Source organism: Hypomesus nipponensis, chromosome 11 (assembly GCF_054491055.1).
Source record: "Hypomesus nipponensis isolate SF chromosome 11, ASM5449105v1, whole genome shotgun sequence".
NCBI classification, from domain to species: Eukaryota; Metazoa; Chordata; class Actinopteri; order Osmeriformes; family Osmeridae; genus Hypomesus; species Hypomesus nipponensis.
The window spans coordinates 1,522,047-1,544,380 of record NC_140371.1 but is presented as its reverse complement, the minus strand read 5'-3'; the positions used below and the strand labels follow the sequence as shown (position 1 = coordinate 1,544,380).

General features: G+C 40.9%; 3 protein-coding genes across 3 annotated transcripts; all 3 read right to left on the bottom strand.

The window, feature by feature from the left end:
* Positions 1–12,410: 12,410 nt before the first annotated feature.
* On the bottom strand, positions 12,411–13,259 carry LOC146267665 (histone H2B-like). The gene has a single exon (XM_084709814.1). The coding sequence runs from the start codon at positions 13,249–13,251 to the stop codon at positions 12,877–12,879; it is 375 nt and encodes a 124-aa protein (XP_084565940.1). The 5' UTR covers positions 13,252–13,259; the 3' UTR covers positions 12,411–12,876.
* Positions 13,260–13,518: 259 nt separating this feature from the next.
* LOC146267664 (histone H4) lies at positions 13,519–14,445 on the bottom strand. The gene has a single exon (XM_084709935.1). It carries the CDS (start codon positions 14,411–14,413, stop codon positions 14,102–14,104), a length of 312 nt encoding a protein of 103 aa, XP_084566061.1. The 5' UTR covers positions 14,414–14,445; the 3' UTR covers positions 13,519–14,101.
* A 3,233-nt stretch (positions 14,446–17,678) lies between these two features.
* LOC146267663 (uncharacterized) lies at positions 17,679–19,904 on the bottom strand. Its single transcript, XM_084667115.1, has 5 exons — positions 19,891–19,904; positions 19,588–19,646; positions 18,650–18,967; positions 18,375–18,464; positions 17,679–18,058 (listed from the first exon to the last, which is right to left on the bottom strand). The coding sequence occupies exons 1-5, from the start codon at positions 19,902–19,904 to the stop codon at positions 17,904–17,906; spliced, it is 636 nt and encodes a 211-aa protein (XP_084523241.1). The 3' UTR covers positions 17,679–17,903.
* Positions 19,905–22,334: the final 2,430 nt, after the last annotated feature.

The window sequence follows — 22,334 nt, the reverse complement described above, 5'->3', positions numbered from 1 at the left end:
TATGACAACGAAGTTCATGTTGACTCAAAGAAAGCAGTGTTCGGCAATCAACTGCAACAACTACAGTATTTATGCCTTTCATCGCTTTCCAAAGACCCTGACAGGTACATTTTGTCGGTAGCGTAATCTTATGTACCTGCTAACTTTAATGTTTTTTTAGTCTAGTAGTAGGCTAGTAAACACAATTCCTTCTAGGAACTGCAGGTCCTAGCCATCGGAACCAGAATCATTAGTTATAGGGATATGACACAAAATTAAAATTAATTTGCTGAATTCATATACATTGATAACTTATTTTTGTATGTACAGCAAAGGTGTAGATTTGGTTTGAACATTGGTGGGGACACAGTTTTACCATTGTATTTGCTATCGATTAGGGCTGTCCCCACTCAGTCAACTAGTCGATTTTCTGGTCGATATGCTCTTGGTCGACAAAGATTTTTTTGAGTTGAGCTGTCGAATGGCAGTGTGAGATCTGATTCCCCCTTGTGTCATCATTACTGAATTAACTTAATGTTCTAAAGAAATTGTAGATTATATTATTTAAGACAAATAAAGCAACTCTAAAAATATATAATTTAAAAGAAAAGGTGTTACTGTTTCCCCTTTTGTTAATCTGCGCTTTGTTTTGGCATTTTGCACACGGCATGAGCACAATTGGCCGCAGCACTACAAACTCTGCCATAGCCTACTTACTACTTAAAAGTACATTTACAAAGTACCGGGTGACTCGAAAAATCCACCCGGTATGTTCTTATTTCGGACGGTACGTTTAATTTTGGGGGGGAAATTGAGACATAATTTTAGAAAATTCCATGGATTTTTTTCGCAAGGGAAGATTAATTTGAACTCTTTGATGTGAAAACGTTAGCTACCTTAGCTAGCTAGCTACTGGCAAGTAGCTTAGCCTACATTAGCTAACAACGTTAGCTACCAACTGGTTGTCAGTGCAAGCTAGTAAATGTTAACCACAGCCTCGTTATGGCTCTGATGTTAGCTCTAGCTACTGTACACTCACATAACGGTTCCCATTCAGCACACCAGCATGACAGTCACAACCTAAAGACAACGAACCTCTCATTGTCAAATAAAAATCCCATGGTATTTACTTTTTTATACTTGTGAACTGCAGTAGATAGTTTGAAGGTGTAACTAGTACTGGTGCAAGTTCAGGATTGTATGCCGCACAAGACGCCGAATATGAGGTGCTGCAAGATGATGTCATTAGAAATATCACAGCACCTGCAATTGTGCTGCGCAGCAGTCGTGTCTACTATAAGTTTGTTGAGGTATACCAGTAGTCATGGCATGTTTGTTATTTGACAGATGTGTAACTATGTATTTCCAAGCTACAGGCATTGAAGTATTTTCCTAGAAATGCCTTGTTTGGTAGTGGTTGTCATGTTGACTGTAAGCTGCTTTAGGAAAAGTGATAGTACTAGTACATGTATGTTTGTAACTAGACAGCCTCTTTTTTTTTTTTTTTTTGTAATATGTATTTCCAGTGTTTTTCATTTTATGTTGCAGTCATATTGACTACGTTTTTGAGGAAAAGTACTACCATATATTTGTTACAGCCTCTTTTTGACATTTTCTAACAATGATTATGTATTTCCAAACTACAAGTGTTGAAGTTTTGTCCTAGCAATGGTACAGTTCTTGCTCTTTTTTACTTATCTTGCTCTCAACGAAGGCAGTCACATTTTCTTTCCCTCTCCTTCCCCTGACCTTCCCTGCTTGGCTTCACAGAGAAATGCTCTGAAGTTTCAGTAATTTGGATAGTTTTCGATGATATTATTCAAAATCAAGTGAATTGACTACAACCACAAAAAGGAACAACCTGAGGGACTGAAGCCCAAGGAGAACAGAAGTATTTTGGGCTGCTCTCCCAGACTGACCACAGGCAAGCAAGGTAAAGCGTGTTCCCTGTAGAACTATGGCTTGCAACGACTGCAAACAACTTACTCAGAGGATAGTCGAACTGGAGTTAAGAGTCAGAACCCTCTTAGATATCAGAGAGAATGAAGACTTTATAGATTCCATGCTACCTAGCCCGGAGGCTAAGCTACCGGCTAATGAGCCACCCTTGGAACCAGCTTTCTCTCCACCGGCCGATGGACCAGATGAGTCATGGCCTGCTCTCGGCGCTAAACCAAAGAGGCCTAGCGCTGCCTCTACCTTCATCGGAGATGGGACTGGCGCCAAGGATAAAAAGCCAAAAAAGTGAGGCAGAGACTCTTCCCACATCACCTCTCCTCCTGTCCCACTCAGAAACAGATTTGAACCACTGGGAACTTTCTCTCCCTTGTGTGTGGAATCCAAGGCGAAGAGGCACAGGAGTGCTAGCCCCGCAGCTAACCAACATGAAGAGCCTGGATTGCAGACACACCATGATGGTAGCTACTACACACATGCAAATCCAACATATCATCGTCTGCTACGACGGGAGTCCCCCATTTTACTCCAAGCCCCTCTCGGGGCGCTGTTCGACCCCCTATCAAGTCTAATCAGACAACAATATCACAGGATTATAAAGATCCAAGGTATGCTAAGACTATCCACAGCCCATCAGCTCTTAGAGGAGCTAACGCTGCTAGCACTATAGAATCTATTGCTCGCACTGACACAGTGGCTAACGTTGGTCTGGCACAAGGACCTATCATTGCTAACCCAAATAATATAAGAACTGGCTCCACAGCTACAAATAAGGCAAACGTTAGAAATGCAAACACAACACCACATATGGCCACTATCTTGATTGGAGATGCCATGACAGCACAAAAAAAAAGACTAAACGTATGTTAAACTGGCAAAGACAGAAAATATTTGTCTTAGCAACACATCTGTCGAGGAACTGTCGTCATAGGTACTAACAATCCTCAACAATAAACCAAACAACCCTAAGATTATCATCCACACTGGCTCGTTTGATATCCTACACAAGAAAACTGGCACTGAGATACTTAAAAAACATTTCACCCAGCTACTAAACACACTCAACAGATATCAAGATGTATTCATCAGTGGACCAATTGCATGCTTTTGAAGAGGAAAAGAAGGCTTCAGTCGACTACTATCTTTCAACACATGGTTGGCATCTGTCTGTCTGGCACACAAACTGAGATTTATCGATAATTTCAATGTGTTCTGGAACTGTGCAGACCGTTTTCAAGCTGACAGACCCTACCCAAACCGTAGAGGATCTCAACTACAAACAGTAAACATCAGTCACGTGCTCCTGACCACAAATCAAGCTGCTCCCCCTATCCCTGTTGTGTCTAAGCTGACTGACACATTCCAAACAACCTCCCATGGAACAGAACAGAATATTCAAACAGCCTCCTGCAAGGACATGGGCCTTGCACAGATCTGCACCCCCCGGAAGAATTCCCCTGTGATGGAACAGCTCAGTAATATAGACTTTCCCAACGAAAAGCTACGCCAGGACAGCCACCATGCTATTTCATTAGACATACCGGTCATCATCACAAACAGAACATGGCATGGTAAAATGCATGGTTACAAACCTGAAACTAGTGTTAGAAGTCACAGAACTATCCATATTCTTCAAACAGATGTATCAACCCCTGTTTTATCTGTTAATACCCCACAGAACTGGCCCTTCTAAATGTTAGATCACTAAATAACAAAATTTCAAGTTAATGATCTGGTCAAAGAAAACAAATTAGACTGCATCTGTTTAACAAAAACCTGGCTAAACAACGACACGGCAACAGCAACTTTGATAGAAGCATGTCTGCCAGATTACAGCTTCCACCAAGTTTCTAGGAAATCCAAAAAAGGTGGAGGAGTCGCAGCTATCTTCTCCTCTGAACTATTGTTCAAAATCACTGAGCTAGGTGAATTCACCTCATATGAATATCTTGCTATAGAGCTCAAAACCGAATCAATACTTTTTGCCATTATATATCGGCCACCCAAGCACTCGCCAATATTCATACAAGAATTCTCTGAACTATTATCACTATGTGTCACTATATATGACAAAGTAGTTTTAAACGGAGACTTAAATATCCAAGTAAATTAAAAAAGCCGACCCAAGAACTATTGAGCTCTTAAATCTCCTAGACAGTCTCAATCTAACTCAACACATAACAGACCCAACACACCGGCACGGAAACACACTAGATCTAGTGATAACAACTGGACTAAATATCAATAATATCTCTGATCTGAATAACTGATCTACCCCTCTCAGACCATCATTGTATACTTTTTAATGTGGAAATTATCCCAACAAAAACCACAAAATAATTCTTAGTCCAAAGAAGATATTTAGACGATACAGCTATGATGACATTTTCTGAACAATTTGCTCTATATGAACCAACTAATCATGATTGCTCTCTGAATGAAATGGTAGAGAACCTCAATGATGCACTATTATCTGTGTTAGACTCTGTTGCACCACTGAAAACCAAAAAGAAGTCCACAAGCAGAACCTCCCCATGGCTGAGAAATACAAAATTTTGTGAAACGAAAAGAAAATGCTGTGCAGCAGAGAGAAAATGGAGGAAAACAAAGATCACTATCCACTACAATATCTATAAAGATACACTAACCACCTACAACGAAACCATCCGTCTAGCGAGGAGAGAATATTTTTCCAACATTATTACAGAAAATGCCAGAAACTCTGGCAGTTCTTTTCTCCACCATTGACCAGCTGCTAAACACTGTCTCCACCCCCCCGCCATCCTCAGCAGTTAAATGTGAAGAGCTTGCTTTGTTCTTCAAGAACAAAATAACTTTGATCAAAGCTAGTACTAGTAATAGTGGGGTCGAAACTGACATCAGTAGATTCTGCAACATAACCATGAGCACATTTACCTGTATCACACTTAATGAACTTTCAAAAATTGTCAGTGAATCTAACTCCACAACCTCAGAAATTGATCTTATACCCACAACATTCTTTAAGGGAGTGTTTGATAGTGTCTCAGGTCCTGTGCTAGAGATCATAAACACATCCCTTAGAACTGGCGTCTTCCCAGATGCCTTCAAAACAGCTGTTGTAAAGCCCCTATTAAAGAAACCCAAATTGGATAACAGTCTACTTGCAAATTACAGACCAATATCAAACCTTCCATTTATTAGTAAAGTACTGGAAAAGATAGTTTCAGTCCAACTAAATCATTTTCTTGAAGAAAATAACATTCTGGAAGTCTCGCAGTCAGGTTTCAGGAAATATCACAGTACTGAAACTGCTCTCACCAAAATAATTAGCGACCTCAGACTAAACTCTGATGCAAATAAAGTCTTTATCCTTATCCTTTTACATCTCAGTGCAGCATTTGATACCATTGATCACAACATCCTAATCAATAGACTGGAAAAGCTTATTGGGTTCACGGATAGTGTATTGAACTGGATAAAATCATGTATCACAGGAAGGAAGTTTTATGTCAGTTTAGGAGACCATAGGTCTAAGAAACATGAGAACTGCTACGGGGTTGCTCAAGGAAGCTGCCTAGGTCCATTACTTTTCTCTCTTTATATGTTACCACTCTGTGACATAATCAGAGAACATAACATGAATTTCCATAGCTATGCGGACGACACACAACTATATATATCCACTGACCCCAACGATGCAACGGCCATCAATTCCATTACCAGCTGCCTTTTGGCAATAAACAAATGGATGAATGATAACTTTCTTAAATTAAATAAAGACAAAACTGAAGTCCTACTATGTGGCCCCAAATCCAAAAGAGAGATGCTTACTAAGAATTTAGTAAGTTTAACCCCCTGGCTTAAACCAGAGGTGACAAGTCTCTGTGTAATCCTGGACTCAGATTTGAATTTCAACTCCCACATTAATAAAGTGACCAAAATTGCTTTCTTTCACCTGAGGAATATAGCAAAGGTACGACCATTCATAGTCCAAAATGATGCAGAGAAGTTAATTCATGCTTTTATATCCAGCCGACTGGACTACTGTAACGCACTTTTTGCTGGTCTTCCCCAAAAAAACACTGAAAGACTACAGCTCATTCAAAATTCTGCAGCTCGATTATTAACCAAAACTAAAAGGAGAGAACACATTAGTCCTGTCCTAGCTACTTTACACTGGCTCCCTGTTACCTTCAGAATTGACTTTAAGGTCCTATTCCTCGCATTCAAAGCTCTACATGGACAAGGACCTAGCTACATTGCTAACTCTCTTATAAACTACACACCAGCTAGAACACTTCGATCATCAAATGCAGGCCTATTAGAGGTCGCCGGAAGCAGTCATAAGAAGATTGGTGATGCTGCCTTTGCCAATTACGCCCCAAAACTATGGAATAAATTACCCATAAATATCAGAGAAGCAAATACGCTATACATTTTTTAAAGACAGCTTAAAACCTACCTTTTTACCAAAGCATTTAACTATTTTATTTATCTCAGAAGGGCCTTACAACTGGTAGTAGTTATATTATTGTTTTAACAGATTTGCTTTGCATTCCCGCAAAGATTGCGGCTTGTGTTTGACTTGCACTATTGCTTATGTGTTACATTTTATCCATTTTTGTTGAGTTATTGTATTTTGTTATTCTGTAGTTTCTTTTATTATTATAATTTTACTCCGCAGATAGAGTGCGGCTTGTCTGGGTTGTTGTATGTTTGGAAACTGCACAAGGCAGCTCGGATCCAAGACGGATTAGAGAGACCGCAGATAGAGTGCGGCTAGTCTGGTTTGTTATATGTTTTAGATCTATTACTTTTATCACTTGTATTATTTTTGTTGTTGATTTTATGTAAAGCACCTTGAGCTACAATTCCTGTATGAAATGTGCTATATAAATAAAGTCTTACTTACTTACTTACTTACATTTGCTGTCCATTTCTATTCCTGATTGCAAGCGACAGTAAAAGATGCACACTTACACTGGTAGGAACACATTTTGATAACATATGGACACAGTTTGCATGCTGATTTGGCAATTTTTCGGGGGGTCCTTTATTCCGGAAGGTACTTTTATTAGATTTTGAGGATTTGTCCGTGGGGTACTTTTATTCGGGAGGTAAAAGTAGCCTACCACCTGAAAAATGTAAGTTGGCCTAGCCTTACTTCGCTCATGCTAACGCGCTGGGTTGAAAAATGAATATGCCTATTATAAGAATCACATCCAAATCGAATGACATTATCTTCTCCTGCCAAGACAACAAAATATTTCTCTGTTGCACCGTTCCCCACTCAGCTTCTACGTAAGCCACAAGTTGCTGCAAGTTCAGGCAGTGATAAGCACGCTCTGATGTTTTGCATGTTAGACAAACAATATTTTTATTTTGTAGTAGGCCTGCATTGCAAGAGATACTAATACCATCGGCATTCGGTTACAACAGGACTGGTGATAGGAGTCCAGCAGCCATTGAGTCAGAGTCAAAAAAAAAGTTTCAAATTTCGATTAGTCGATTTTCAGACGTTTTAGTCAAGTTTTGGTCGACCAAAGAAAATCTTAGTCGGGGAAAGCCCTACTATCGATGCTCCTGCCTGTTGCTAAAAGCACGAATGAATGTCTGATATTACTAGCAAACAGACAACTCCGTGTTCCAGAGCTACCAAAGTCTCGTTAACGTTAGAAATACTATAGCCTACATTTTCAACATTAGTACAAAGGGGTGTTATATAATTAAATGTTGTCGTTTATTATTCACTCAATGTTAACGTAAATATAACAGGAGTAGCCTGCCAGAAAGCCAATCCTTGAATCTCTTCTCACAGTCTCTCTTCGACGCTCACCTGACCACTGTTCAGGCCGATTTATATTTCTGCGTTTTTACGGACACGCACACAGGGAACGCCCTCTCCGTCAAGGAACTCCCTCTCCACTATGGGGGGTGACACACCCAAACAGCATGCACTGTATACTAGCTTTGCCCACACGGTGCGTGTCGTCTCAGCCTTTTTATCATTGGTTCCCAATGGAGGTGATTCCGGCGACGTGGCGATGTAGTACGTGTAGTAGTTTTCATGCAAACTACTGTAGCACAGGATGCAAGGTAGAACAGTATGTCTCATTTTGGTATCTATTAACAGCGCCGGCAAGGGCTGATAGGTTTGCCAAACTGCCTCAGAGCATTGCCTTAAAAGAAGAAGTATGCTCTGATACCCTCATAGGTCAGAAAGACTTGGAGTGGCTGAAGTGCGCAACAACATGTAATGAGGGACAGGGCCATCTGTGTATCAGGGGTCCAGGCCGATTGCCAATTAAATATTTGGATGACGTGCATATCCTGTATAAAATGTCCTGCGTAACTATGAAAGTTTTAGGTTGGTCTCAGAGCTGAGGCGAGCCTGGTGAATGTATTCTGTTCCGGGCACAATAAAGTAAGACCTTTGTTATAATCGACTACGACTTGGAGAAATCCTTATTGTCCCCATCAACTGACCTTGGACCATAGAGAGAGCAAATTGAGTCCACAACATACGTGAGGGAACTTTGATAGCGGCGACATATATACGGCGACGTTACCTTCGTAAGAATTGCATTGGTGCGTGTGACGTTTAGCCCGTCTGCAAGGATGGACGCCGCTGTCGTGCAGAGGCCCAAAATGTGTTTACATATTCTCTTGTCATGCAAAGGCCTATTTGGCCTACTGCAGCCACCGAGTACCGGTGATGGGCAATTTGAATTAGTATGTGTTAGGCAAACGTTCTAGCTGGCGTCCCTATTTTAGTATTCAGGATGGATCAACAAAAACAGAAGCTAAACCGATCACTGAGTTTGATTAGCCTACTACTGCTCAGGTGCGCTAGGTTTATTTGCATTTAAAATACCTTTGTTATTGCTTGCTCTGAAGGTAGCGTTTGTTTCTGTATTGACTTTGTTACATTGTCATAATGTATTGACTTTCTTACTATTTTGATAATAAGCAAGGTTTTTGCACTTAAAGTTACTTGTCCTTGTGCCTGCTTTCTAGCCTGACGTTGTCATACTCATAATTCTAGTCAGAATATGAGTCTGAAAACTCTCCGTTGGGCTTTGAGTACGGAGCTTGTTTCAACCGAACTCGTAAAACAAATGCCTCTACGCTCAATTGGATAGACCTACAACCAATCAGAGCAACTTATTATGTTATTTGTTGAAAACAAATTCAACCCAAGGGCTCTTTCGTGACGTTGTTGATTATGTTACTGTTGATCATCTGTCCATCATCGTATAAAGCCCGCCCTGGCAATTTCATTGGTCCGTCCTGATTCTGGGTTTTCTGTAGTTGTCCCCAATACGAGACACTCCAGACCCAACTTCCCGAACACATTTTTTTGTGGGCGGGAGAAGTTGGGCTGGCAGCCAGGCTACCTGCTTTCAATGTTTGGACAATATAATTTAATGTATTTTAAGTTGCTTTATGTGTCCACAGGAAGATTGGTTTTCACCACCACTGTTTAACCATTTAGTCTGATAGTTAGCTGAGTTCCAGTTCAAGTCTTTTATTGTCAGATAAACAGAACAACACAAGGTCAGACTGGGCACTGAAATTCTTACGCAAGACAACGCAAAGCAACCTGGCATAACATATAAGTACTCTGAACAGAGATTACATCTATGATGACACAATTAAAACTCCTAAATATACAAAATAATATACAATACAGTATACTAAACCTGTAATACACATAATAACCTATACTAACCGTTTAAAGCTATACTAACCTAAAGACAAGTGGGGTAACAATTAGTGCAATGCTGATACAACCAGTAGCTGAAAGTGACAGTGTGTAAAGTGGTTAGTGAGAAAGTGGTGAGAATATATCAGTGTCCATTCAGAAGCCTGATGGCTCTTGGAAAGAAACTATTCTCCAATCTACGTGTGCGAGACCGAATGCTTCAGTATTGCCCACCAGAAGGCAACAGGGAAAAAAGACTGAAGGATGGATGGTAACAGTCAGCTTTCCTGAAGCATTGTGTGTGGTAGGTGTTCTGTAGGGCTGGAAGCTTCCTGCCAATGATGAACTCAGAAGACCTGACCACACGTAGGGCCTTGCACCCCTTGTCTGTGCATCTCCCATACCACACTGTAATGCAGTCAGTCAGTATGCTCTCTATTGTGCATCTGTAAATGACAAAACATAATGACTAAATGTAATGTAAAGGTTAGTGAGGATGACTGAGTCCAAACTTCCTCAGTCTCCTGAGGAAGAACAGGCATTCCCAGGCAGCTTTAACTACCGTGTGAGCAGACCAGGTGAGATCATTGCTGATGTTCACCCCAAGGAACCTGAAGCAGCATGCTCCTCCTCCTGCCGCCTCCTAGAGTCCACAATAATCTCCTTAGTCTTGCTGACATTGAGAGGTTATTGTCCTGGCACTATGATGTTAGGGTATCAACCTCCTCTGTAGGCTGACTCGTCACTGTCAGAGATGAGGCCCACAATGGTTGTGTCGTCAGCAAACTTAACAAGGAGGTTGGAACTGTGTGTTGTAGGAGAGGGCTGAGCACACAGCCTTGGGGGGTGCCTGTGTTGGTGATCAGTGTGGATGAGGTGCGGTCACCGATTCTCACCACCTGTGGCCTCCCCGTCAGGAAGTGGAAGATCCACTTGCAGAGGGAGATGCTTAGTCCCAGGACCACAAGCTTGGTGACGAGTCTGGAGGGGATGATGGTTTTGAATGCTGAGCTGTAGTCAATGAATAGCATGCTCACATATGTATTCCTTTTGGCCAGGTGGGAGAGAACGGTGTGCATAGTCAGGGAGATGGCATCGTCTGTAGACCTGTTGACCGGTATGGAAAGGGCATAGGGTCCCGCGTGGGAAGCAGCGATGAGCAAATTAATGTTTTGACTAGCCGCTCGAAGCACTTCATGATGACAGAGGTCAGTGCTATCAGGCGATAGTCATTCATGCAGGTGATCTTGGTGTTTTTGGTGGTCCTCTTGAAGCACGTGGAGAGTACAGACAGGCTGAGGGAGAAGTTAAAGATGTCTCAGCGAAATATAAAAAGGTTAAAATCGGACTATTATTGTTATTAACAATTGTTATTTGCCTGAGAGATTGCATTTAGATCAGGGCTGAAACTTTGAGAGCGATGTCATTCAGGAGCTGTGCAAATTATATGGGATTAAGAAAACACGCACTACTCCCCATCACCCCCAGTAATGCACAGTGTGAGTGGTTCAACAGGACGCTCCACGACCTCTTGCGCACGTTGTCGCCAGAAAAGAAACGCAGGTGGCCTGAATTTCCTGATTTTTTGCCAGAGCTGGTCTATGCATACAGTGTGACACACCCATGCCACGACAGGTCATTCACCATACTATTTAATGTTTGGAGTACACCCTCATCGACTGGTAGATGCTTTACTGGGTCAGAAACGAGTGCTAGATAGGAAACATAACTGGCTAGTTGTCCATCAGAAGCTTTGAAATGCCTATAATCCCGAAAATATTGTGAACTGATGTTTGTGTTTCATCGGATGTTGACAGGCTACTGTAGCCTATGCAGACATTGTCCAGATTCAGCCGCATGGCTAAGAACTATTATTTTCTATGATACGGACCTGTACAGGTTAGTAAATTGTGTTTTGAGCTCTATACATTCATGCACCTGTTTATCAACGTACACGTTAATTGTGAATTATCTTATACAGTAGGAGTCACTGTAGTTATTTTTGCACGCTGAAGTCAAGTAGCCTAAATTGAAACGCATAGTGTAGCTACAACGTTATAGTAATACTATTGCAGAATCGTGGTCTATACTGGTTTTGTTTTATTTTAATGATGTATCTTAACACCATTTTTATAGAAAGACCCCAAACAGATATTTGTGTCCTGCGCTAGTTCGATTTCGCCAGGCTACTCTTTCTCCGTTGAGTCGCGTCTCTCCATTCGCGCCTTTCCAAAGGACGCTGAAGTCGCGCGCCCGATGACATTGATGAACAACACAGCTGCAAGTGTTGCCAACGGCACATGATTAGCCTACACATTTAAAATAAAACAGCAATTATATGTACTTATTGAGTATTTACATACGTTGAAAGAATAATCTGATAAGCAAACGTATCAATAATGTATATCACATTCACGGAGGCTTGGGCTACACAGACACAACGCTACTGTAATGTGACCTGTCGAGCCGTAGCCACGCTCCGTCTGACAAGGTAGTTTGCCGCTCACGGTATACGAACCTCCGACTTGCCAAGCGCGACCAGTAGCTTTCCAACTAGTTATGCCAAAGAAGAGCTAGCTCGTTGACGCGGGTGGCCTTCTACATACCTGAGGAGTGAGTTTCACGGTTCTCACTCCGTTACAGTAAGACATTAAGATTGTTGTTGAGGAATCGATAAGTTCCTTTTGCACTGTGGTATTTAGCGTTCATCATAGCCAACATTGTTATCGAGATTGTTGCGCTGTGCTTAACCTATTGAGACATCGTTTGCACTGTCGTAGGGCCTACAGGATTTGGTTTGTTCACCGCGCCTGGTAGCTGATGTGGATACTTGCGATGTGGCTAGTCAATACAGCCCATTCCTTGACTGACTACGGAAATACTGTTATGATCCGTGGTGTTTTGCAGCAGCCTACTTTCATATGATGAGGTAGCTTGGGCAAAAACGTCTGCTACACACATTGAATCATTACAATGACAAAACAAGCATCCCTGGTCATCTCCGCAATCGGTGCCAATTCAGGCGTGGTCCACTATACTGAATCATACTGGGAAAAAAGAATCAAAGCAAATGGTTCAAAAAAGGTGGCGTCGGGAAACATACGCTTTTGGCTGTATATAAGTTGAACAACCTGCCCATGAAGGTTAAGTTGGTCAATATCCATTAAGACAAACATACGATGGATTTCTCTCAATTATAGGCAAGTGGGTGGCTCTTAAAAGAGCCTTTGGGGTGAATTTGAAGGAGCGTCTGTTTACTTGGAGCTGGTGTACTTGGTCACTGCCTTTGTGCCCTCGGACACGGCGTGCTTGGCCAGCTCACCGGGGAGTAGTAGGCGGACGGCGGTCTGGATCTCCCTGGAGGTGATGGTTGAACGCTTGTTGTAGTGAGCCAGGCGAGACGACTCTCCGGCGATACGCTCAAAAATATCGTTGACGAAGGAATTCATGATTCCCATGGCCTTGGATGAGATGCCGGTATCGGGGTGGACCTGCTTCAGTACCTTGTACACGTAGATAGCATAGCTCTCCTTCCTAGACTTTCTGCGCTTCTTGCCGCCCTTTGCTGCGGTCTTGGAAACGGCTTTCTTGGAGCCCTTCTTAGGCGCGGGCTTTGCTGGCTCAGGCATGGTAAAGTCTCGTTGCTTCTCTGAAACGAATGATGGAAGCAGTGGTTGGTTACCCAGTATATATAGCGGGAGACATGCTAATTTTGAGGCACGCCTCCTGCTTGTCGCTGCACTCCGCTGGGATGTGACTTTCGTGAGCTATGTTGAAATCTGCTGCGCGTGCGTGAGATTTACCGATTGCCCCCTTCTCTGTCAGTAATCATAAACTGACAGTTATGATAACTGAAAGGAAATATTAGAAACCTTTTTACACTGGACAATCCTAATTTTCACCAATCATTTATGTCACAGCGGAAATGTTTGCTGTATGCTTGGAGGAGATGCGGGAACTCAAAAGCTAGGAAGTTGCGCCAAAATCCCTGAGCAGTTTACCGCGTAGTTTAACCAGAAACACATGGTTAATGACGTCAACTTTGAAGTTTCGTTTGGTTGCAGTGCCACGCGCAAACCCCCATGCATCCAGCTATTAGTCATATTTAGCCAAGTAGCCTATTAGCAGAAGAACCTTGAATAATGCCCCCTTTTACAATACAATTGGCTCAAATACTTTGGATACGCACTGACCACCGGTAGTATTGGTGCTCAATTAGACTAAAATGGATTAGAAGCCTACAGACCGACATTGAATCTAAATTCAATTGCGCCAAACACTGAGGACAAAACTAGGCTACTCAACTCAGCGTTGTATATTGTGACTTCATCGTCAAAAATGCCATAGATTTGAAAGTAATTTCATAGGCTGAAATCTAATCGACACCCTAATTATGGAAACAAAGTCTCTGATCTGTAACATGTGGGTGGCTCTTAAAAGAGCCTTTGTTGAATTTCGGTTGATATTCGTGAGGATGATTTAACCGCCGAAGCCGTACAAAGTACGTCCCTGGCGCTTGAGGGCGTAAACCACGTCCATGGCGGTCACGGTCTTCCTTTTGGCGTGTTCGGTGTAGGTCACGGCATCACGGATGACGTTCTCCAGGAACACCTTCAGCACACCGCGAGTCTCTTCGTAAATCAAGCCTGAAATACGCTTCACACCACCGCGGCGAGCAAGGCGGCGGATGGCGGGCTTAGTTATACCCTGGATGTTATCACGGAGAACCTTGCGATGACGCTTGGCGCCTCCTTTACCTAGTCCTTTGCCGCCCTTACCTCTTCCTGACATTTTTAGTTTCTCTTATGATACCAGAGACGAGAATGGTTCTTGACTTGCCAAGAGCCAGAATGTTTATTTTCCGTAAGCGGACGTGAAGGAGGCCAGTTCTTTACTTGGAGGGCGTTGCAATGGGAGGGAACTTGAGTCAGAGAGGGACAATATATATATTTAACGTTTCATTCATTTAGCACATTTAATTAGACATATTTTTACATATAATACATACTTGTTAAAAAAACGTAACTGTTTGAAATACAAAATAATAAATAAGTAAATGTTTCAAGGAATGTCTTCTTATTTTCTGTGACAATAGGTGCGTTCGACATGGACTGACGCTGCATGAAACGACCGGCGAGAGTGGCCGCTTGCAATCGGGGAGGAGTTGAAAACGACTCTGTGAAGTGGGACATTTCAGCTTCTCGTGATTTGCTGCGTTGACGTCAGTCACGGCCGATTAAGCGCCGTTTGCTTACTTTACTATTTGTATAATGTAACGTAGCCTTTCTGTTAGTGAAGGGGCGGAGTAAAACCCTTTCTTCCATACATTTTGTATTCAATTAAATTGTTTGTTGATGTCAACAATATATGACGCTGTAACATGCCACGACATTATAACTAATTATATTAGGCTATAATTACGTTTGTCATGCCATGAGCATAATAGCGTTCATTACAAAATGGTTAAATCTGATTTAAAATAACTGTAATTGACTCTACAAACAACCGTCATGTATGTGCAACCATTTGTAAAACGTGCTACAATAAAGGCAGGCAGCTGTAGATTATCAAGCCCTTTTTCTTTGTTCTCATTCAGCTCAGGTAAATCAGCGATTTGCTGATGCTTCCTTTTGTGCTCGTTCATTGTTCGTATCCGCGAGCACGTTTCCAGGCAACTTTTCTTGACATAGGCAAATAAATGGGCTGCTAGTTTACCCATTTCAGATTGGTTTCAATCTTTGCAAAAATCAGGAAAAAGTATACCTTGAAAAAGCTAGTAGTATGAGCCAGGTTCGAGAATCGAACACAACTTATTGGGGGAGACATCTTCTCTCTGCTTCAGGCCCCTCCACCAACCAGACGTCTCCTCTCTGCTTCAGGCACCTCCACCAACCAGACATCTTCTCTCTGCTTCAGGCCCCTCCACCAACCAGACATCTTCTCTCTGCTTCAGGCACCTCCACCAACCAGACGTCTCCTCTCTGCTTCAGACACCTCCATCAACCAGACATCTTCTCTCTGCTTCAGGCACCTCCACCAACCAGACGTCTTCTCTCTGCTTCAAGCACCTCCACCAACCAGATGTCCTCTCTCTCTGCTTCAGACACCTCCACCAACCAGACGTCTCTTCTCTGCTTCAGACACCTCCACCAACCAGACGTCTCCTCTCTGCTTCAGGCCCCTCCACCAACCGGACGCTTGATAGGCCGTCACTATTGGTTCTTTTACATTGTTGTGAAATACCTTTGACTGTAAAAGTTGAATAGCCTACTGCTCAGTGCATGTGCAGCTGTCAATCTTTTAGTCCATAATATCAAGCTTGGAAGTTTAAAAAATATCTGGCATTGTATTATCAGATATAGCCTAATACTATTTGGTTAACAAGTCAATTCACTTGAACAAGTAAATGTAAATTATGAAACTGCTACTGGGACCTTAGCTAGCTAGTAGATGCTGGTTTAGTTAAAAAGGGGATTCCAGAATGCAGCTCTTTATATGTCCTAAGTGTATTTCCTGTTATCTCTTGCCAATTGTCAAGTTACTGTCACTGGTGGGCCAGTGTAGTGTGTGTTCTCGTTCCTGACATAGAACACCGACCTCACAACAATTCCTCTTTGTGAGCCACTAGAGGGCACTGTTGACGTTAAATAAGATCTTTCTAAACTAAGTATCCAAAAAGCACATTTGTCAGTCTGTTCCCCGTTTAGTCAACACAAGATATCTCTTTATACAAAATAGCAAAGATTGTTGTTCAACAGACTTATTCTTACTTTGAGATAATATTCATCTAGAGTCAGCTTAGGGTGTTAGGGTGGTTTTTCCAATGTTTACTGTATGCACCTTCCTGCCAAAGCAAATTCCTTGTCTGTGCAAACTTTCATGGCGAATAAATCCCATTCTGATTCTGATTCTATGTATTCACCACAGACAACACCAGCAGCCAACAGTTAGCTTTATGATGGAACAATTAATTTGATCACAGGTATGTAACAAGGCAATAAGGTTTTGACTACATTTGTTGTTTGTGTAATTTAGATCATCTCAAATCATACAGTCTGTTATAATATCACTTAAACTAAAACACACATGTTTTTGATTTTTTTACTACATTATTGTAAAGTTGATTTTCCTAATTTATCTGTAAATAAGATATCCTAGAAGAATTCCTAAAACTTTTGGTCCCTTGTTTTCCTGCTAATTATTTCTGTTATTTTCCCCCTGTGTTATTTGACTTTGAGACAGACTTTATTGTTGTATTAACATGTGTAAGTGGACTCCAGCTCCCCTGCTGCAGTGTTAACAATGACCCATCTGTCTGTGAAGGGAAACTTGCCCTAGAAAGATCATGTTCCCTATGACTGGGGATGCATGTTCCACAACGTGTTCGCTCATGCTTTCTCATTTCTTTATAACCTCTTCGCTACTGAGTCTTCAAAGCAGAATCATTTTAAAGCGATACCTTAAAATGTTTAGTGGTAATGTTTTGGGATTTGTAAACACACCTTTACGGTTGTGACTGTAGAGAAAATACATTCACTTAAGAAATTAACAGAAGATCATAGTGTATGTGAACAATGTTATCTTTCCAAGTGCATGCATCAGTGGCTTATACAGTATCTCTGAGGCTTGATTGCTTGAAATCGATGTGTGGTTATGCTGCAACTCGTTTTTCACAGTAAAAAACATACTTTTCTTCACCAGGAAACTCGACACACTCACCACATTTCACAACTATAATAATTAATTCCACCTGGGTCAGAGTACAGATGAACATCTGTGTCAAAAGGTTGTTTAAGAACACAGCAGACGCTGTTAAATGAATACAGAGCTTTATTTTGAAATGTTATTTGACAATGTGTACCATTTAGATATAGTACCTTAAACATTTAGTGAATTTCCATCTGTTAATTAATATGTTAACAGTCATTGATTCATTAATTCAATTAAAATACAATTTGTTTTAGTATTAAAATATAAAACACAAATATACATGCAAACAAAAAATTGCACTACATAAAATAGCGTATCATTTATTTTTATTTTTTATAAACTGTATTTGTAAAAAAAAAGCAAAAAGAAGACAGAAACTTAAACAATCTAGACCAACAATACTGTTTAATACCTCCATCAAGGCACTAACACTTTAGACTCAACATGCACAATTATTCATGTCCCCATTTCTCTACATCCCACATCCATTCTATGCTATACGGCATCAGGCAAGATCTGGATAAATCTGCAGTAGTAGTAATGCAATATTCCTGAACAGTGGCTGTAGGTTTTAATTAGCTTTTCTCCAGGTGTGTGGTGGACTTCCCTTGTTGTCCCTGAGGAGCAGCAGGAGGGAGAGCCCACAGCAGTACACCAAGCTCTTCACTATCATCACAGTGTAAACCAGAGAGGCCAGGTTCACACTGCACATGGACTGCAACAGTTCTGGAAAGGACACAAACCAACAATACCACACATTGACACAGACAGATCATGATATTTCTCCTGAGGCAACATAAGGGACGTACAGATTAATGTAATAGTGATCATATTTTTCATACCTTTTTAGTAAAATGTTTTAAGAATCAAAAGCACATGAAATGTAGTATTTTAACATGTTTTTATTTTTTACCAGCCATGAAATAAAAGTCAATAACAGTTACATCAATCCTTCTGGGCATTATAATTATGTGAGAAATATATGAAAATACGTATTGACGATTAATAAACAGTTTACAACAGTGTTGTAAATGTGTCTTACCATCAGGGACGTGGACGGCAGGAGAGACGTGTGTATAATTCTGAGGTGGACAGGTTGTTGCAGAGGCAGCCGTGGTAAAAGAAGATTCCACTGAGACAGATGTGCCAGAACATTATTATAATTCTGTGACAGATAGCTGTGCATATAGAAAGTAATTTCAAAATAAAGAAGTATAAATTAAGTTGGAACGGATAGATATTTTTAGGTAAACCTATTGTTTCTCCTATTGACTTTAGAGGCTTCAAAATAGGTACATAAATGGAATGAGGAGAAACCTTTTTTGTATACTTCGAAGTCTTCAACATCAACATCGCCCACTTCATGCTTTACAGTGCAGCGGTACTTTTTTGTTTCAGCCTCTCGGTTCTTGACGATGATCACACTAGTCACCCTCCTGTCCTCCCTCTGCTCCAGCTCTTCTCTCTCTGCTTCAGGCACCTCCACCAACCGGCCGTCTTCTCTCTCCATCTTCCATGAAAACCTCACCAAGTCTGGGAACATGTCACTGGCCTGGCACAGCAGGATGGTCCTCTTATTTGTTTGGGTCTTGGTCGCTTGATAGGCCATCACTTTTGGGAGTTTTACACGCGTGTCTGACGGTAAGATAAAAGAAGAAGGAAAAAGTATGCTACAATGTTCACAGGAATCAGTATTGAGTATCCAGAAATTAAAATCTAGAGCAAATAATAAGTTCCCTAGATATTACCGGAGTCTTGAATATCGATTTTTGAATAGAGCTAATCATTAAAAACAATAGGATGTGTCCCTTGCTGCACTCTAAATTGCATTACTCAATATAAATACTACCACAGTTTGTATATAAACACTAGCTGCATGCACGATCATTCAAAGTAACTTCATCAAAGGACATTCTGGGTAACATTCTGGGCTCTGGGAAACACTGTGACAATCAGAATGATTACAGATGTGATAGGCTGCACTCATGACAAGTATTTTACCTAATATGTCAATCCCTAAAATTACTTTATGAACAGAAGTACGGAGATAACAAAACCATTTATGTAGATATAATTTGAGAATATGGGAATTTAAGAATCACTGGTACAACAACTAAAGAACAGAATCAATTTGATATTTAAATGTTTACTTTGTTTTGTAACATGCAATGTATTACAAACATAAAAACATATAAAACATATTCAATATAGCTAATTATAGAGTATAGTTTATAACTCAAATGCTTATATCTTACCAGTAACGTAAAGTCTAGTGCCAGGACCAAAGATGTAGACACAATGAAATGCCCCATACCTATAAGTCTGTTGGATGGAGTAAGGGGTATAAGCATGGTTATTTATTATTTAAATGTTTCTAAATATATTTTAATACAAAGGTATAAAATACCATTTCATACAAAGGTATAAAATACCATTTCATACAAAGGTATACTTCAAACTTACATATTTCTACATTTATACTTAGAACTCAAAACATTGTTACACCACATAAGAAATAATAGGGTTTGGTGTGTCCTTGCTAAATGTATTCCACCTACCGTAAGTTTTTCATTCCTGCATTTAATGAGAAAAATGTTCTATATATCCTCTCTATAAAGTCATGGCTGTCACTTCACCTGCAAGTGTTTCACTTCTCTATAATAGTGAGCATGCCCTCCTCTATAATAGTGACTTTGACCTCCTGTATAATAGTGAGTCTGCCCTCCTCCAAAATAGTGAGTCTGCCCTCCTGTATAATAGTGAGTCTGCCCTCCTGTATAATAGTGAGTCTGTCCTCCTGTATAATAATGAGTCTGCCCTCCTCCAAAATAGTGAGTTTGCCCTCCTGTATTATAGTGAGTCTGCCCTCCTGTATAATAGTGAGTCTGCCCTCCTGTATAATAGTGAGTCTGCCCTCCTGTATAATAGTGAGTCTGCCCTCCTGTATAATAGTGAGTCTACCCTCCTGTCTAATAGTGAGTCTGCCCTCCTGTATAATAGTGAGTCTGCCCTCCTGTATAATAGTGAGTCTGCCCTCCTCCAAAATAGTGAGTCTGCCCTCCTGTATAATAGTGAGTCTGCCCTCCTGTATAATAGTGAGTCTGCCCTCCTCCAAAATAGTGAGTCTGCCCTCCTGTATAATAGTGAGTCTGCCCTCCTGTATAATAGTGAGTCTGCCCTCCTGTCTAATAGTGAGTCTGCCCTCCTGTATAATAGTGAGTCTGCCCTCCTGTATAATAGTGAGTCTGCCCTCCTGTATAATAGTGAGCCTGCCCTCCTGTATAATAGTGAGTCTGCCCTCCTGTATAATAGTGAGTCTGCCCTCCTGTATAATAGTGAGTCACATTTGAACTTCTCAGCAAGGGGGAGGCACTTGGCAGTGTTTTGTCATGTTACTACATGGTAGATTATGTATTTTCTTTTGTGTCATTATAAACTTCTCAACACTGGTTTGTGAAATGAATCCTCTAAATAAAACTTAAAATGTACACTGGACCAGAAATAAAATGTAAAATATATTTGTCAGGGTTAGTAAAAACAAAAGCATTTGGATCCAACCTGGAAATCAGCGTCAATGGTTTACAGGCATCTGAACTCCTCCAGCCAAAATATAAAGTAATGTTTCACAAATGGGATTTCCCAAAAAATGCGTCTCAATCAAACCCCATAGCCATGTGGGTTTGCTTTGGCCTTTCAAACAGTTTGGAATCTGTTGGAATTGGCACTGCCTTGCAGCCACCAAATTAAAAGCATTCTCTACAAAACTTACATTCCAATAGATCCCCCTTAACAGTATCTCCTTTCAAGACAGATATATTCTTTGGGGTATATAAAAAAAAAAGACATGGAACACAAAATTGCCATAAATATTATTGTAGTGGCATGAATAAAACAAATATAATACTGACAAATGCACGATTAACAAAATATGGTTCAAGCATTGTTAACTCTTGTGTAGTAACATTATGTTTATTCCCCTTGTCCTTATGGTTAAGTATAAACCGCTTTTACTAAACGCTCAAATAGAAGCTTCAAAAGCAGGTAAATTACATTTTAAATCAAAAATCTATTTAGCTTGAAGAAACAACCTGTCATTCATCATAAACTTTGTAAATATCTGGGTTTTCCCTCTTCACAGTACAGACTGCATTTAATCTGATTGGACGTCACTTCTTTTTATTGCAACACTGATTTTTGCACCCATGGCTTCAGCATTGAGAGAACAGGAGGTACAGTCATCTGCAGCACCTTTATAGCCTCTGTATCAGAAATCAGTTGCATGCATAATGTCCATTTCTCATTGTGTGTTTCTGTCTTTGTAGGTTTTATGGTGTGTACAATATCTGACAGACAATGCCAATGTAACCTCTGTACCCTGGTGGTGTACAGCTTTCATGGAAAAATGAACAGAGGTGAGGTTGTATGAATGAGGCTTCTGCACCAAGTGAGTTTCACTTATTTTTGTACAAATAGGGTGACTTGTCCTCACTGTGGGACCTCCCCGTTCAGATGCCACAGTAGTAGGTGGCAGGATGAACAGTTTAACAGACTGATCTTTAACTGACATTGGCCTCCTTCCAAGACAACAGAGCAGTCTGCCTTCAGAGGATGAGGGGTTTCTGAACTGACACCTCCACTTGAAGAGACATGAAGAATCCAGATCAAAGGTTCTCCATGTTTTGATCCCAGTGAGTACAGACACCCTGCTCATTGTTGCTGCAGCTGAAAGAAGCACTCTGTCCCTCTCTCCTGGTCCATGACACCTGCTCCTGTGTTGCCATGGCTGCACTGAAACATCAAATGTTTTTTTTTTTTAAGCACATACACATATAAATATGTTTTGATTACTTACCGAAACAAAGGACATGGACCAAAGTAGTAAAGATTACTGTCATGTATCCGCTATTGAACTGTCCACTTTTCGAGAGATGCAGATAGAGATGAAGATGTGAGAGTTTTCTGGTTTGTAACAGTTCATAAAGCCTCACGTTAATTGTAGGTG